Source organism: Dama dama, chromosome 19, assembly GCF_033118175.1.
Source record: "Dama dama isolate Ldn47 chromosome 19, ASM3311817v1, whole genome shotgun sequence".
Lineage (NCBI taxonomy): Eukaryota > Metazoa > Chordata > Mammalia > Artiodactyla > Cervidae > Dama > Dama dama.
Genome location: NC_083699.1, coordinates 92,006,221 through 92,024,605, shown reverse-complemented (window position 1 = coordinate 92,024,605; position 18,385 = coordinate 92,006,221). Strand labels below are relative to the sequence as shown.

The window sequence follows — 18,385 nt, the reverse complement described above, 5'->3', positions numbered from 1 at the left end:
GCCTTGGAACGGTCTCTGCCTCACATTTTGCAGCGGAATTGAGCGTAGAGTCAGTTATCAGCCACATAAATGTGATGAGAAAATTTACAGTGATTGAAATGGTATTGGGTTAACAATTTTAAACCGAGTATATGTTCAAAGAAGACAGAGTCCTCTATTATTTCTGGAAAGAAAATGACATTGAAAGATGAATTTTGGAAGCGCTTTGGACATACATGTATCGACATGTTTATTCCTGTTTTCTGGGTCATAATATAGAGAAGCTTAAGGACATAATATTTAAAGCCCAAGGACTATCACATTTATTGCAGCAACATTTTCCTCAATGTTTCCCTGCGCTTATCCACAGGTAGCAATTTTTGTGGCCAGAGCCTGCAACATATATCCCCTCTCCTTCCTCCTGAATCTAGGCAGGAAACACAAGATCCCCTGGAACTTTCAGCACATGATGATGTTTTCAGGTATGTGAATTTTGTTGTGTGTTCATGCAACTCTTCTCTCATACTTTTTCCTTGTACTTGGAAAACCATGTACACATGTTATACTTAGAGACTTCTTGGGGAAGCATAACTTCTCTTTATCCCATTGTACCTACTTTCATTCTGCTATCCATACATTCTGTGCAACAGTGGCATTTCTTTCCAGAAAGAAAATGAAATTAAAGAGAATCCAGTTAAGATGGCCATGAGTTTCAATATCTTCCAGAAACTGGCCAGAATCTGGCCTAGAATAGCCACTGAACTTTTCCCTGACCTGTGCTTAGTCGCTCAGTTGTGTCCGACTCTTTGGGACCACATAGACCACAGCCCGCCAGGCTCCTCTGTCCATGGGGATTCTCCAAGCAGGAATACTGGAGTGGGTTGCCATGCCCTCCTCCAGGGAATCTTCCCAACCCAGGGATTGAACCCAGCTCCCTCTCATTGCAGGCGGATTCCTTAACTGAGCCACCAAGGAAGCCCTTTTCTGACCTATTTCAGATCAATTTTCAGTTGGAGGAATTTACATAATTGTTTCACAAAATGCAGACTTACAGATAAATATGTGTAAGTGGTGCCATTTCTGTCCAATGTTATGACTCCTTCTCCTTAGAAGCCTTGCTGCTTCCCTAGGCAAAGCTCCAGGAAGTTTTCATGGTTAATACAGAAGTAAATCACATCTAAGTATGATCAGTTATTAGTTGAGAAAAGTGTTAATTGCATTTCCACCAAATACCAAGAGTCGTCCTACACACAGGTGGATGAAACCAACAAAGTCTCTACTATCAAACCATACCTGAAGACCCCTTTTTCCCAAAGAAAACAAACAAAATGAATTTGCTGACCCTGAACTGCTCTGGTGACTGTGTTTCTTTATGTTCAATTAATTTTCCTACCATCAGCCTTTTCTTATTTGGAGACTTTTCCCCTTACATGACTTCTATGTACTTGTATACTTATATTACAGTCAGAGGCAGTTCACTGGAAGATACATAAGAGTAAAACAAAGCTTCACAATAGAGCAAACAAAATTCGGGGTATACAGGAGGATATGGAAAAAGTGAGAAAAACTATCATTTACTGAATATCTGCTATTTGCCTCTCATTATAAATCAATCCTAGTGAAGTGAAAGTTAAAGTCACTCAGTTGTGTCCGACTCTTTGCAACCTTGTGGACTATACAGTCCATGGAATTCTCCAGGCCAGAATACTGGAGTGGGTAGCCTTTACCTTCTCCAGGGCATTTTCTCAACCCAGGGATTGAACCCAGGTCGTCCGCATTGCAGGCAGATTCTTTACCAGCTGAACCACAAGGGAAGCCCAAATTAATCCTATGAAGCAGATATTAATCCATTTTCTAGATGGAAAAAAATGAGGTTCAGAATCTCAAAAAGGTTAAGTAACTTGGCTGAGGATGAAATTATTCCTAAGCCAAGGTCTGGGAAACTTTACCTCAAACCCCAACAAATCCACATTTTTAGAAGCAGGAATAAGGACTTCTCCAGTGGCTCAGCAGTAAAGAAATCTGCTTGCAATTCAGGAGACGGTCCATGGGGTTACAAAGAGTTGGACACAACTTAGTGACTGAACAACAACAACTAGAAATAAAAGGCTTGTTTCACCTTCACTTCCCTCCTAGCCTGTTCCACACAGTAAAGGGTAGCAGCTCCCAGGTTGACAATGAGTCATTTAATCAAGTGCAGGCAAATGGAGATCCAGAGTTTTAAAATGTCCTCCTGTAGGCCTCTGACAGTGCTTCCCTACATTTCCAGAAAAGCTGGTGTGGCCTGCCCGAGAGAGAGAGTCACAATGTAAGTTGTACCAATAGGTGATCTTTAATTTAAAGCAGTGGTGAACTTTGGTAATGATTAACTCTTATAATGGGACAGCAAAACACAGATTGGATCACATAAAGAAGTTGGCACTGAGGTGCATTTTTGTAAAGCGTTTTGAGGAGTTGGGAAGCACTGTTCCTTCTTTTCCATCAAAATATCAGTAGCTTCACTCTGGAGAATTGTGGTTTATTTTTAAAACTGGGATATTATATTTTAAACAATGCTTTATTTTACAAAGAAGATTTTGAGAAAAGTGCAAGGTTTAAATAGCTATCTTGGGATGTGAAACGTCTGCCCGAATAACCTCGTGGCTTGCTGGTTTTCTGGATTTGGCATCTTCTGTGTTTGCTTAGCTGTCAAATTGGAGCTGCATTAAAATCTGAGGCCAGCAGTATGATATGTACAGCCAGGGGATGTGAGGAAGCCCAGAACTTGGTGATACCTTTATGATATTCTAAAGTGGGGAGTCAGCGAACTAGGGCCTTTGAACCAAATCTAGCCCACGTGAATTTTGTAAATGAAGCTGGAACATAGCTCTACTTCTCTTTTTAACACTGCCTGTGATGCCTTTATGCTGTGCATGTTGTGCAAAGTCGTTTCAGTCGTGTTGGACTCTGCGACCCATGGGCTGTAGTCCACCGGACTCCTCTGTCCATAGGACTCTCCACGCAAGAATACTGGAGTGGGTTGCCATGCCCTCCTCCAGGGAATCTTCCTGACACAGAGATCCAACCCACATCTTTTATGTCTCCTGCATTGGCAGGCAGGTCCTTTACTACTAGCACCACCAGGGAAGCCCCATCTTTATGCTACAAGGGCAGAATTGAATGTTGCAGTAGAAACTATATGATTTACAAAACCTAAAACATTTACACCCTGGCCTTATTCTAAAACACCTTCATCCTCTAGAAGGAAAACTATAACTCCATCACATTAATGGGATTGGCATTAATAGTTTAATTAGGGGAATACCCATCTGCCAGTTCCTATTATTAAGAACACTGGCTTTTCCACTAAAAAGCTGTCTTCTTAGCTTTAAAATGAGGAAATTGCTATGTTACATGGTTATGTAATTGAATCATATGTGGTCAACTCTAAAATCACTCTGTACCTTTCTAAGACCTTTTGTGGGTAATGTTTTGAGACTCATCTCCAGGGAAAGATAGGCTAGGCATTATTGGTCTCTTTCTGTGGATTAAAAAAGAGAAGGAAAGAAAGACATGGAGAACTTTGGAGTATCTTGCTCACAACCTGGCAACTAGTTAAGAGATGAAATTGAGACTTAAACCTGGGCCTCTGGACTTTGAGTTTATACCCTTCACATCTGCCTTGACAGGACTTCAGATTTACCCTCAAGGTCATGAGAACAGAAGTTAAATCAAACCCGTGCCCTTCCTAGCCCAGGCAAACTCCAGCATCCAGTTCACAGTAAGCCGCACATGTGGCGACACCCTTCCCACAGTCATAGTCTCAGTTCTATACTGCACCCACTGATCCCCATCAGAATGTAGGAAGGGTCAAGGGAGTTCACCATGTGGAGGGTAATAGTTTTCTTCAAAAGAGAATGCTCCAGACTAGGCTTTGATTTTCTGCATGAATCCTGATATTCCATACCTCATATTCCACACCTCACTCAGGACCTAAAGTTTTCAATGTATTTGCCAGGAAATAAAGAATTTAAAAAGTAAACTTAAGGTAATGTAAGCCAGAGGAGGAGGTTAAAAAGCAGATCAAATAACACATAGTCTAGTTTTTCTGGGTATGTGGACACCACAGCTGCTGAAATCAGAAAAAATGACCGACCCCCTAAAAGGATATTTGCATTATAATGTAGTTTAATGTTCTTAATTATGTCCAGAGGTGTTTTGATCATCCAGTGAGAAGGAAACTTTGAAGCTCACGGGTGGGACCTAGTTGTCCTTGCCTCACTGAGAAATGAAGATGGAGCTTCTCTTTACACAGCTCAAAACATTTTTCAGAGTCCTTAGAAGAAAGTAAATGACAGTGATGCTCTATCTAAAATGGGTGAAAGTGAAAGTGAAGTCACTCAGTTGTGTCCGACTGTTGGCAACCCCGTGGACCGTCGTCTACCAGGTTCCTCCATCCATGGGATTCTCCAGGCAAGAATACTGGAGTGGGTTGCCATTTCTTTCTCCAGGGGATCTCCCCAACCCAGGGAGTGTGAATTTACTTACACAGTCCCTCTGTCATCACCCAGCTACGCATTCCACAGACGTTTCCTTACAGGCTCCCTAAAGTAAGTGTTCCAATGAATAGAGACCAGGCTGCACACCCTGCCCTTAAGGCGGCTTGCAGTTTCAGAGAGAGAACTTGACTTTGGGCCAAGGTTCACTAAGCCCTTGCAGCACAGATGGCTCAAAGGCCAATCAAATAAGAGCCAGAATTTCTGTCTTAGTCAATGACACCTACTATGTGACAAAGCCTTTTCCTCCATCATCTTTACTCTCCCCTTGTACATGACTTTTTTGGCACTGGGCAGGAAGAGGGCTGGTGATGCTTTAGAAGTAGAAGTGGATTCACTTGTAAAGTTAAAGAAGCTTCAGTTTGAAGCTCCTCAGGTCCCTGTTCCAAGACCCTGGGATGAGCCCTATCAGTGTGTTCTGATGGTACATAAAATCTGTTAAAGATATTTCTGTCTCGTTTTTCTTAAAGAGGATCCCCAATGTACAAGTTTCAGGCCCCATAAAGCTGAATCAGCTCCTATCTCCATTCTGGAGACACCTGAAGATGAGAGTTTGCAGAGGGATCGCAGGCTCATTGCTTACCTCCTGGTGGGGAGCACGCAAGGCCTGCAGTGAGCGCTGTAGTAAGGCATGGAGCTTCGTAGCTGGTGGGGGTTCAGCAGTGTTTTTGGGGACACCTCACATTGTTCCTGGATGATGACCGTACTGCCACTCCACCACCCTCTGCCCTCTCCCCTCAATCCTCCACCTTTGGCTTCTAGAGCCAGTTAAAGTGAGCAAAGCCACTGGCAGCGCCCAGGCTGAATTTCTCACCTAGCACAGGCCCTGTGCTAAGTCGTGTCCAGTTCTTGGCGACGCTGTGGACTGTAGCCACCAGGCTCCTCTGTCCATGGGATTCTCCAGGCAAGAACACTGGAGTGGGTTGCCATTTCCTCCTCCAGGGGATCTTCCCGACCCAGGGATTGAACTCGGGTCTCTCAAGTCTCCTGCACTGGCAGGCAGATTCTTTACCACGGAGCCACCTGGGAAGCCCAGTCCCTACCCAGTTTGTCTTGTATAGACTCGGAGTCCACACACGCGCAGCCTTGGAACCTGAAAACGAGGACTGGTCTCAAGGTCAGGAGGAGTGTGGTCTCTTTGCTTCCTCAGTCTGAGAAGCTTTTAATAATGCAAATTCTGGGTGTTTTTGGTAGCTAGGTTGCAGCTCAGAGTCGACTGGGGAAGTCTACCCTGAGACATTTTAAGACCTTCTTTAAATTCAAGGCCAGGAGTCCGTCGCTGCTCTGTTGTATCATGTGACACCCAGCACAAAGGGCTTAAGAGGCCTGCTCAGCATCCTGCTCCCCCTCCCCGAAACTGTTCCTGTCACGCTCAGCACAGCCCCAGTTAATGCTTGGAGTGGGCGGCCCCACCCAGCACTCAGTTCCCTTGAAACCGAAGAGGCAGACCTCTGTGGTTTAAATTAAAGGAGGAGATGTGCTTTGCACAAATTAGCTTTCCTATTGATATGGTGCATATTACAAAGATCAGTCCTCTTGTTTTAATTCAAATCTGTGTGCTGCAATTTTTATTTAATTTAAAACTAAATAAGAGCCAAGAATTGCTAGAAGGCAGGGAAATACCAAGCCCAATTGAGCCCTGGCAGCCTTCCTGAAACCACTGTAACCACCAGGAACTGTAGGCTACTGGGTTGTGGAGGCTCATGCAGAGTTGCCGTGCTGAGCTGGACAGAAGGGAGGCCCGGAGTCACCCGGGCAGGTCGAAAGAGCCCAGCAGTGTCAGAGGACATGATTTGCCAATTTATCCATTTCTATTGCACTTTGAAGAGACTCTGTAACCCTGATGTGTCCTATCCCATGAACTCAGAAGGGTTTTAACCAGGAAAATGTGATCACAGTATATGGATATAACATAAAACTTCATCCATGAGTTTACATAACCATAAAGACAACAGCCCCAACTGTGGCCCAGCTTTGCTGCTAATGTTTGTTGCTCATTTGGTTGCCCACCAGCACTCATTAGCATCCAAATAGCTGCTGGCACTAAAGAACTAAGGGGAAGGCATGGAAGAAAAACTTTAAATTAAGAAAAATTTCCCATTAGCGTTTATCTTCCCCCCTTACTAGTGAAAAGACCGCCATTACTACTCGAGTTTTGGGAAACACTGTGCTCTGTATAGAACCCCAGTGTTCTATAGAACAGCTTAAGAACCTCTGCCGACGTGTAGGTGAGCACATTTCTCAGTGTCTTTTTGGTCACCTACTGATCAGGCTGTGGTCAGAGCCAGTCTGAGACTTTGACCGCAAAATGGCCTTCCCTTGTTGCCATTCAGTTACAGGAAGGAAAAAATATGTAAGTAGAATTCATGAAAGTGAAGAGTCTAGGTTATTGTTTCAGCAGTACCTAGTAACAGGACTCTCTATGACCACCTAAATAAGTAGAACCATATTAAGCCACCAGCCTGTCCCACACAATTACCAGCCATCATGTAAAAAGAACACTTCCAGGCTTTCTTGATCCTTTGAACCTAAAGCTGTGATCCTGGGACCAGCAGCTATGACATCACTGGGGATCTCTTTAGAAATGCTGATTCCAAGTCTGCCTTCTGACAAGATCCCCAGGCAATTTCTGTGCATGTCAAAGTCTGAGAAGCACATCCCAGAACATAATCCCAGTGCATGGTTTCTGTTCTGAAGCTCTCTCTTCAATCCATTCCCCCCGACCTTATTCACTTTTGCTTTAGACCCTTCTGTGATGCCAGTCTTTGCTTCTTTTTTTCCATTTGCCAGTCTTATCAGCAGAGCAGTGTTTACCCAGTTACCAAATTTCCTCCAATTACTCAAACATGCAGAGATCTTTCCCACCTCCACCCCCCGAACCCCAACCCCCACCGTTTACTCAGGTTCTTGGTCTGCCCTGACCCCTTTCCACACCCACCACCTTCACTCTTTTACTCATTAATTGGTTTTTTCCTTCACATTTTAGCTTAGACATCACTTCCTGTAGGAAAACTCTTGTTGTTCAGTCACTCAGTCACGTCCGACTCTGCAACCCCATGGACTACAGCATGCTGGGCTTCCCTATCTTTCACTACCATCTCCCAGAGCTTGCTCAAACTCGTGTGCATTGAGTCAGTGATGCCATCCAACCATCTCATCCTCTGTTGTCCCCCTCTCCTCCTGCCTTCAATCTTTCCCATCATCAGGGTCTTTTCCAATGAGTCAGCTCTTTGCCTCGGGTGGCCAAAAGTATTGGAGTTCCAGCTCCAGCATCAGTCCTTCCAATGATTATTCAAGATTGATTTCCTTTAGGATTGACAGGTTTGATCTCCTTGCAGTCCAAGGGACACTCGAGTCTTTTCCAGTTTCACAGTTCAAAAGCATCAGTTCTTCAACACTCAGCCTTTTTTATGGTCTAACTCTCACATCTGTACATGACTACTGGAAAAATCATAGCTTTGACTAGATGGACCTTTGTTGGGAAAGTGATGTCTCTACTTTTTAATATGCTGTCTAGTTTTGTTACAGCTTTTCTTCCAAGGAGCAAGTGTCTTTTAATTTCATGGCTGCAGTCAGCATCTGCAGTGATTTTGGAGACCAAGAAAATAAAGCCTCTCACTGTTTCCATTGTTTCCCCATCTGTTTGCCATGAAGTGATGGGACCAGATGCCATGATCTTAGTTTTTTGAGTGTTGAATTTTTTAAGCCAGCTCTTTCACTCTCCTCTTTCACCTTTATCAAGAGGCTCTTTAGATCCTCTTCACTTTCTGCCATAAGGGTAATGTCATCTGCATATCTGAGGTTGTTGATATTTCTCCTGGAAATCTTGATTCCAGCTTGTGCTTCATCCAGCCTGGCATTTTGCATGATGTACTCTGCATATAAGTTAAATAAGCAGGGTGACAATATACAGCCTTGACGTACTCCTTTCCCAATTGTCTGGGTTGATGTCCCTCACCTCTGTTTCCATAACACCCAACACTTCTTCTCTCCTGGGACTTATCTCATTCTACCATGATTTTTGGTTCACCTGACTCTGTGCCCCTCTAGACAGGGAGCTTTGTGAGGCTAAATGCTTACCTATTGGGTTCACTCTGTACACTCAGCACCCAGCCCACTACTTGAACCTGAGTAGCCTTCTACAAATAAGTAACAGATAAATAGGCAAATGGATGAAAAATGTAAAACAGTGACTCAGTCAGTCAGTCAATTCAGTCACTCAATCATGTTCGACTCATTGCGAGCCCCTGGACTGCAGCATGCCAGGCTTCCCTGCCCATCACCAACTCCAAGAGTTTACTCAAACTCATGTCCAAGAGTCAAGTGATGCCATCCAGCCATCTCATCTTCTACCATCCCCTTCTCCTCCCACTGTCAATCTTTCCCAGCATCAGGGTCTTTTCCAATGAGTCAGTTCTTTACATCAGGTGGCCAAAGTTTTGGAGTTTCAGCTTCAACATCAGTCCTTCCAATGAATATTCAGGACTGATTTCCTTTAGAATGGATCAGTCAGATCTTCTTGCAGTGTCTACACAACAGTGTCTACACAACTTATATGGTATACTTCACTAAAATGCCACTTAAGGACTCTCCATTCCTGTTCTATCAGCCTGGGAACTTTGGAATCCAAAATTGCCCCATAGGCAGCTCTCAGACCAGGTTTGGCCAATCCTACAGGTGCAAGCCAAGCAGCAATACACTTAAGGAAAGAGATCCATAAATAAAATCTTCTGTTTTTTAAATGAAAGTATTTTTCACCTAGAAAAACACTGAGTCCTCATAATAGCACATTGTTAACACTTCCTTGTAAGTAGTGCTCTTATATGAGACTGTTTTTCAAATCTTCACTTACTTTGTATTGGGGGGATGTTTTTGGTTTCCAATTAAAAACTTTAGATCTCATTTAAAAGCCTAAGATTTTTATATGAGCCAAGTGATTTGAATCAAGAATCAGGCTTAGCTTCAGCTTAGGGGAAAAAAAAAAGATTTCTGTAAACGTATATACAAGGGTTGTCTGAGAACCTGAGTCTTCTCTAAGCAACAGGACTGTTTTTAATGTTGTTTTTTGAAGGGTAGGGGAGGTGCACTGCAAAGCACACGAGATCTTAGTTCCCCAACCAGGGATCAAACCAGATCCGGACAGAGAAAGCATGGAGTGCTAAGCACCAGACTGCCTGGGAATTTCCAGCAGGACTTTTTCTCTTCTTGTCTCTTCCTTTTACATTCTTCCAGAGGGAGACAACCTGGATGACACCATCATGGTGTCAAACATTCCTTGCCACGGCTTCCTCTTCAAAGCCCCCTCCCCCAGAGTCCAGTGTCCCCTCCCATTTCCGAGCTATGTCTCCTTCCAGCTCTCTTGTGCAATTAATTAGGCCACTGCCTCTTCCTTACCACTACAAGGCCACTAACCAGCTCACCGGGCACATGCTCAGGATGTTTGTTTTCTCCACTAGATGAGATGAACCACGCCAAGTCCCCAGCTGTCTCACTGAGGGCTGGGGCGGGCATGAGTGGGCAAGTGGGTAAGTGGAGAAGGTCTTCTGAGGTCTTCAAATAGGGAGAAATGAGTCATGAAAATGTTCTAACCAGTGTATCATGCAGTCACAGAAAAAGTCATCTTAAATAATGAATAGCCACATGCCACGTTGCTATGACAAAGTAGACAAAGCAGTAGGCCCATATGAACTGAATATTCCATTAAGTCCACATGCATGCTCAGCTGCTAAGTCATGCCCAGCTCTTTGCAACCTCATGGATTGTAGCCCTCCAGGCTCCTCTGTCCATGGAATTCTCCAGGAAAGACTACAGGAGTGGGTTGCCATTTCCTTCTCCAGGGGATCTTCCCAACCCAGGAATTAAACCCAACTCTCTTGTATCTCCTCCATTGGCAAGTGAGTCCTTTACCACTGAGCCACCAAGGATGCTCTCCATTAATTCCTCATACAGTTTCAAATGCTAAAAATAAGTGTGAATATGGCGAATTGAGAACATCTGAGAACTAGCTTCAAACTACAACCAGTCCCATAGTTTTCTGCTATTATTAGGTCAAAATAGCATATTCTTCACTTAGTTCCCAAATAAATTTAGAATAAAAGTTATGAGCCACTGCATTTTTAAGCAGAAGATTAGATTCCTCTATTTGTCAGACCATAATATTTTCTAAGGGAGAAGGGAATGGCAACCCACTCCAGTATTCTTGCCTAGAGAATCCCAAGGGCATAAATAGGAACTACTGTTTTGGTAAAATCACTTGAGCAGTGTGGTTAACCCTTTCCAAACCTCAGCTCTCTTGGCTGTAAAATGGTGTTTACCATAGTTGGTCCGTGTTGAAAACCAAACTAGAAAATGTATATAAAATGCCTGGCACAGGGACGGCTACTTAGGAAACATTCAACAATTGGGAATTTTCACCACTTTGTTTAACCACCACAGAAAAAGATAGCCATTAGTGCTTCATAGAGACATGATTCATATAAACCCACAACTGTTCTCGGAAAAACCTTCTATCAGAGATGAAGGTTTTTATTCCTAAGAAGCTATGACTGTCAGATCACTACTGAGGACCTACCTGTGCTAGTGCTACTGACATACCCATGGATGACAAGAACCCCCGACCCCTTCATTTAAGGACAGTTGCTGATCTTCTGCTTTTAGTTCCAGCAGCAACTTACTCCTGGCACTAAGACATGAAACGTTATAAACTCAAAGTAACAGTTTTTGTGAGGAAAATGTATTGTAACCCTCTCTGGGACACCACCCTTATGGCAAAATCTGTCACCTTTATGGCAGATGACACCACCCTTATGGCAGAAAGTGAAGAAGACCTAAAGAGCCTCTTGATGAAAGTGAAAGAAGAACGTGAAAAAGTTGGCTTAAAGCTCAACATTCAGAAAGCTAAGATCATGGCATCCAGTCCCATCACTTCATGGCAAATAGATGGGAAAACAATGGAAACAGTGAGAGACTTTATTTTCTTGGGCTCCAAAATTACTGCAGATGGTGACTGCAGCCATGAAATTAAAAGACACTTGTTCTTTGGAAGAAAAGCTATGACCAACCTAGACAGCATGTTAAAAAGCAAAGACATTACTTTGCCAACAAAGATCTGTCTAGTCAAGGCTATGGTTTTTCTGGTAGTCATGTATGGATGTGAGAGTTGGACTATAAAGAAAGCTGAGCACCAAATAATTAATGCTTCTGAACAGTGGTGTTGGAGAAGACTCTTGAGAGTCCCTTGGACTGCAAGGACATCCAACCAGTCCATCCTAAAGGAGATCAGTCCTGGGTGTTCATTGGAAGGACTGATGCTGAAGCTGAAACTCCAGTACTTTGGCCACCTAATGCTAAGAACTGACTCATTTGAAAAGACCTTGATGCTGGGAAAGATTGACGGTGGGAGGAGAAGGGGACAACAGAGGATGAGATGGTTGGATGGCATCACCAACTAGATGGACATGAGTTTCAGTAAACTCCCGGAGTTGGTGATGGACAGGAAAGCCTGGTGTGTTGCAGTCCATGGGGTCGCAAAGAGTCAGACATGACTGAACAACTGAAATGAGCTGAATTGGGACAAGTTGACACATGCAAAACATCACTATCTACTTAAACATTTATTGACTGTGAAAAAGTGACAAGAGCTTGTAGATTACCTGACCACGCTATATATAAAGTAAGCCAAAAAGAGCATGCCAGCCCCTGAGAGATGCTGAGTAATGAAAGGGGACAACCCAGAATGCTTGTCACCTCTCCCTATATCTCAAGACAATGTCTTAGAAAGATACAGAAAAATAAATAATCTTATTTAATTTGGGAAACTTCTGTGTGCATTTCAGTTTTTCAGGCATGTCATAGGTATCACAAAGATCTGACTGATAGTTTTAATCAAGTGAAACTGTCTACTGAGGAAAAAAAAAATAGACTACATTGTTTTTCCCTGTTTTCTGCCTGAATCTGCTTCCTAACTGCTTGCTTGTTTCTGGCATTAGGTTGACATAACCTTAGAAAACTATCGATGCACACAAAGCAAGCTCAAAAAATAAGTCTGTCTGTGCCATGCATAAATCCCTCTAATTCTGCCCTCAGGTTCTGTGGATAGAGTTCAGAAGAAGTCAGTAAGATTGACTCGAGTAAGTTATATGTGCAAATGAGCAAGAAGCAGTTACATTTGAAAATGCCTCGTGCTAAATTTCCAATAGCGCCATTATGTTAATTAGGAATTTTCAACATTTGCTCTGATATACTGGGGACATTCAAATGCCGTTCGGGCACCCAAGTTCTTGACAGACAGACCAAACCTCTGTGAATAGGGATGGGTTCCAGACCCACTGCCAGGCCTCCCACAGACCCTCTTCCAAAACACTGGGAACTTTTAAAGCCCTGTGGCCACGTGAGAGAGCAGAGGGAGACACGGGGCAGGTGCCCTGTCTGTGGACAGCGCCTCGGCCACCCTTTACAAGAGCCTCAGTCCCACTCACGAGCTGTTCCCTCAGTGCTTAAAGACTGTCACTGGACCTTAAGGGAGCTGTTTTCAATTCCGCAAGTAAAAATGAAAGCGCACATGTTAACAACTATCTCAAAAAGCATGCCCTTCAGAACTGTGTACTTTCCTTCCCCAGCAGATTTCTTCCTTCCAGTCGTTTTCTTCCTAGCAGGAAGCTCGTTTAGGCTGCATGGGAAATGAGGGTTTTGACTGGAGAGTCAGAAACCTATCATGTTAGAATATGGCAGCTTGGGCTCAGGAGGCAACACAATGGCAGTGATGTGGGGAAACGGAGGCAAAGACTGAGACAGAAGGCACAGAAGGAATTGGGGAGGGAGAGCACAAGGCAAATATCTTTTTCAAAATGTTGCCTCAGGTTGATCTTCTGCCTAGGAAAGGGGAAGACAATTTTCTTCTTCACATCTTTCCTAAAACTTCAAGTTCTTAAGATAATCATGATTTTTCGTCTTTGTTAGGGGTTACATACTCAGTCGGGAGAATGAAACGCAGATTGAATAACTAGTCATACCATTTATTATGTAACCTTGGCCTCTCCATCTCTCCTAGTCTGTATTCCCTCATCTGTTAAGAAAATACCCGTGATTCTGCAGGGACATATAAGGGAGAGAGACATGGGGTAAGCAGATATAGAGAATCCTCTGGTAGGCTAAGCTGTGGGAGCACACAGACTCCAAATTCAGTTCTTGAACCATTGCAGTAAGTCCTCTCTCATTCAAGTCAAAGATCAGGGTTGATGTTGTTGGGGGATAATGTAATTTCCTTGGTGCTGTCTCATCACAACAAAAATTTGAAGCAACAGACCAGTGTTACAGCTCTCCGATGAACGAGTGTTACAGCTCAATTTTGTTTAGAAAGTAAAGGAAAATGCATCCTCAAGGCATAAGGGCATGCCTACCCAAAGATGCAAAGAGAAGAGAGGCCCGCAGCCCAATTTAGTCTCCTCTTTTAATATGTTTTTTCTCCTCCCCCTGGGCCTTCCTTATGTAAATTGGGCTAGCCAGGGGTACTCTTTGTTTTACCTGAGGTCCCCACTCCAGTCCTTGGACCTTCCTTTGTTCTATTTTTTGTGGGCTCTTCCCTTCCCTTCCTTTCAGCCACCACCATTCTGAACTCCTTTTTCCTATTCTAACTACCTAACATTCCCCCCTCAAGAGATGGGAGGCCCAATTCTTTGGGAATAGGGGTGTCGAGGTCTTTCTGGCTACTTCATGCTGAACTGGGACAGCGAGGGGCATTGGACTTCCCCCTCTTGCTGGTCTAAGGCCTCAGAGTCCTCATAGCAGTGTCCATCTAAGGGTGAGTGTTATTTTCTGTGGTCGACCGTAGTTTTATATATCCTTGTTGAACTGACACTGCATGTTGTAGCTTGTTGACCTGGGCAGAGACAAAATGGGTTAGACAATTGATAATACATGGAGCAATCACAAACAGCATCAATTTGGTGATGATAGGGACATTAGCCAACTCCAAATTTCCCATTTCCAGGAGGATCCCCAAAGAGAGATTGTAGCCACCTGGAGAACTCTCCAGCTCATTCTTTGAGATCCTGTGGGGTCTGAATATTTTTCTTGAGGACTGTGAGACTTTCTTTAACTTAGCTGAACGTATTTACCCAGAAACAACACATCTCATTCAAGATGGCTCAAGTCCCTCTTTGTTCAGGGATCAGAAGATCTATCTCCTGCCTGTTTTGGAGTACAACCCCTGCCAAGCTGTGTTGGCTCTTCAGAGCTATCCTGAGAAATCTTATCCCAGAAACTTAATTTTGGGGATGTTCATTAGAATGGCACTCATTTGTAGTTCTGAATAGGTATCTGAGATTTCCCAGGGGCTCACAGGTATATTGAATGCCCTCTTCTGTTTTTTTCCAAAGCTTGACTTGTGAGTACTGAATCCAGGAGTCATGTCCTTGTACCTTGACTGCTGTGGGCGTAGAAAGTATTACAGGGTAGGGGCCCTTCCATGTGGGCTGTAGTTGTGCCTTTGGGGGCCCATCCTTCCATCTTTAATTAGGACTTGAGTTCCTGGAGCATATAGTGGTGATGCTTTAGAATCTTTTGGGTCCTGGTTGACACCCCACAAGCATATATCCTGTTGGAATTGTCCAACAGCCATGGTATAGGACAAGAGGGTCTGAGCCTCTGGATCTAGGAAGAGGTCATTGACATAAACAAAAGGTCTCCCATATAGCATCTCATAAGGACTAAGACCAACCTGTTCCTTAGGGGCAATACGGGTGTGGAGGAGAGCTATTGGTAAAACCTCCTTCCATCGCAGGGAAGTCTCTCTCCTAGGTTATCTCTTTTATCACTGATTTTAAGAATTGGTTGGGTCTTTCTACTTTTCCTGAAGGCTGAGGTCTCCAGGCACAATGGAGATAATAAGTAATGCCCAATGCTTTAGAGACCCCTTGGGTGATCTTAGAATAAATGATGTCCCATTGTCACTTTGTAATGACCTGGGTAGACCAAATCTCCGAATGATTTCATGGAGCAATTTTTTTTATCACCTCCCCAGCCTTAAGTCCAGGTGGGAAAGCCTTCAGTCCATCCTGTGGATGTATCTGTCATGACTAATAGGTGTTTATACCCTGGAGAAACTGGCATCTGGGTGAAGTCCATCTGCCAATCCTCTCCTGGCAGTCCCATGTCATTGGACAGGCTGGGCCAGCTGGAGTCTTCAAGCCCCTTGGGGGTTGTTTAATTGGCAAGTGGGACAAAAGGAGACCACTTGCCTTTTAGTCATTTGGAGGCCTGTTCCTCTGAAGGACCTTTCTAGTAATCTTTGGAGGGCTTTCTCCTCTAAATGAGTGGTGGCATGTAAAGAGTTAACCAACTTCCATTGGAGGTTCCCAGGCAGAAAAAGGAGTCCCTCCTTTTGGAACCACCCCATACCATCTTCTTGAAAGCCCTTACTCTTAGCTTTAAGAGTCTCACCTTCAGTATATGAAGGAGTTTCTGGCAAATTAGTCTGTGAAACTAATGACCTAATAGGCAACCCCTATTAGGTCATTGTTCTGTAATGCTGCTCTCTTAGCTGCCTGATCAGCTGCTTGGTTCCCTCATGCCACTTCCGTGCTCCCTTTTTGGTGTCTTTTACAATGGAAGACTGAAACCTCAGTGGGCAGATGGACTGCCTCCAAGAGCCTAAGGATTTGATTTCCATATTTGATTGGGGACCCTCGGGTGGTCCAGTGGCCTCTTTCTTTCTAAATAGCAACATATGCATGTAGCACCAGAAAGGCATACTTGGAGTCAGTGTAAATGACTACTCTTTTTCCTTTTCCCAGCTCTAAAGCTCTAGTCAGGGCTATGAGCTCAGCTAACTGGACTGAAGTACCTGGTGGCAAAGGTTTAGCCTCTTTGGTCTCAAAATTGGAGACTACTTCATATCCAGCTCTTCTTTTTCCATCCAAGACGAAGCTGCTTCCATCAGTGTATCAGATTTCCTCAGGATTGGTCAGAAGATCTTCTGACAATCCCTCTCGGGGTTTTGCCCAATGGTCCAAGGTTTCTAGGCAAGAGTGAAAGGGGAGAGAGCCCTCGGGGGTAGGCAGGAGGGTGGCTGGGTTAAGAACCTCACAGGGGGATATAGTGAGGCCTGGATTTTCCATCAGCATTACTTGATATCTGAGGATCCTTTGATTGGACATCCATAAATGGCCTCTCGCATTTAGGAGTTGTTTCACTTGGTGGATGGTAAAAATAGTTAGTTTGCCCCCAGAAGAGAGTTTTAAAGCATCTTCTACCAGGATTGCAATAGCTGCAAGATTTCAAAGGCAGGGAGGCCAGCCTCAGGCAGTTGGGTCAAGCCTCTTGGATAAGTAAGCTACAGAGAGGGACTCAGGTCCCAACATTTGAGTTAACACTCCCAAGTCTATTCCTTCTTTTTCATGGACATAAAGTTGGAATGCTTTTTCTGTGTATGGCAACCTCAAGGCAGGTGCTTGAGTTAAGGCTTGTTTTAGTGTAGCCTCTGCCTTCTTTTGAGAAGTTCCCCACAATATTAACATAGGGGTTGGGGATGGATACCTCTCCTTCAGATGGTGATTCAGATGTTACCAAGCTCCTTGCATCTTGTGGCATCATAATCCCCTAAGACAAGGGTTCTAAAAATGTAGTACCTGGGCCAGCAATATCAGCAACACCCAGAAACTTGTTAGACCTGCAGATCCTTGGCCCCTACCACAAACCCCCTGAATAAAGCACTCTAGGTGTTGAGCCCTGCAATCTCAGATTGAACAGGTCCTCTAGGTAATTCTGGTGTACTTAAAGTTTGGGAACCACTGCTATAGGGCCTTATCATAACTTATAACTAGCTGGTGGAAAGGGAAAGAGAGACCAGGGTAGGAACAGCTGTTTCTTAAAAGCCTTGGCCCAGAAATGACATGCCTCGCCTCTGGTCTCATTTCTCTGGTGAGAACCAGGTTTATAGCTATTCCTAACTGCAAGAGATGCTAGCAAATGTAGTTTACGCAGTTAGAGCAGCATACAATGGATACCAGTAGACATACATGGATACATACATACCTACCTGAATACTATAGGTACCAGTGGACAGATAGCTGTATTTGCCAAAACAGCCTTTTGCAGTAGGACTAAGATCAACATTTTTAGCTTTGGTCCTATGAGAAAAAATCCAGTGTCTAAACTAGGACTTCTTAAACCTAGCAACTATTGACATTTTGTTGTTCAGTTGCTCAGTCATGTCTGACTCTTTGCAACCCCATGGACTGCAACACACCAGGCTTCCCTGTCCATAACCATCTCTCAGACCTTGCTCAAACTCATGTCTTGAGTCAGTGATGCCATCTAACCATTTCATCTTCTGTCATCCCCTTCTCCTTCTGCCTTCAATCTTTCCCAGGTCTTTTCCAATGAGTCAGCTCTTTGCATCAGGTAGCCAAAGTATTAGAGATTCAGCTTTAGCATCAGTACTTCTAATGAATATTCAGAATTGATTTCCTTTAGGATTGACTAGTTTGATCTCCTTGCAATCCAAGAGACTCTCAAGAGTCTTCTCCAACAACACAGTTCAAAAGCATCAATTCTTCGGTGCTCATCCTTCTTTATGGTCCAACTCTCACATCCATATATAACTATTGGAAAAATCATAGCTTTGAGTAGATGGATCTTTGTTAGCAAAGTAATGTCTCTGCTTTTTAATATTCTGTCTAGATTGGTCATAGCTTTTCTTCCAAGGAGCAAGCATCGTTTAATTTCGTGGCTGCAATCACCATCTGCAATGATTTCCAAGCCCAAGAAAATAAAATCTGTCAATGTTTCCATTGCATCCCCATCTATTTGCCATGAAGTGATGGGACTGGCTGACATGATCCTCGTTTTTTGTATGTTGAGTTTGGGGACAG

General features: G+C 43.8%; 1 protein-coding gene across 3 annotated transcripts in view; it reads left to right on the top strand.

Moving 5' to 3' along the window:
• SLC9A9 (solute carrier family 9 member A9) overlaps nt 1-18,385 on the top strand; it is a 676,865-nt gene that overhangs the window by 403,974 nt on the left and 254,506 nt on the right. For all 3 annotated transcript variants that reach the window (XM_061167805.1, XM_061167802.1, XM_061167803.1), the window contains exon 11: nt 350-461. In XM_061167805.1, coding sequence (XP_061023788.1) covers nt 350-461 — 112 coding nt within the window. The remainder of the gene's footprint in view (nt 1-349; nt 462-18,385) is intronic.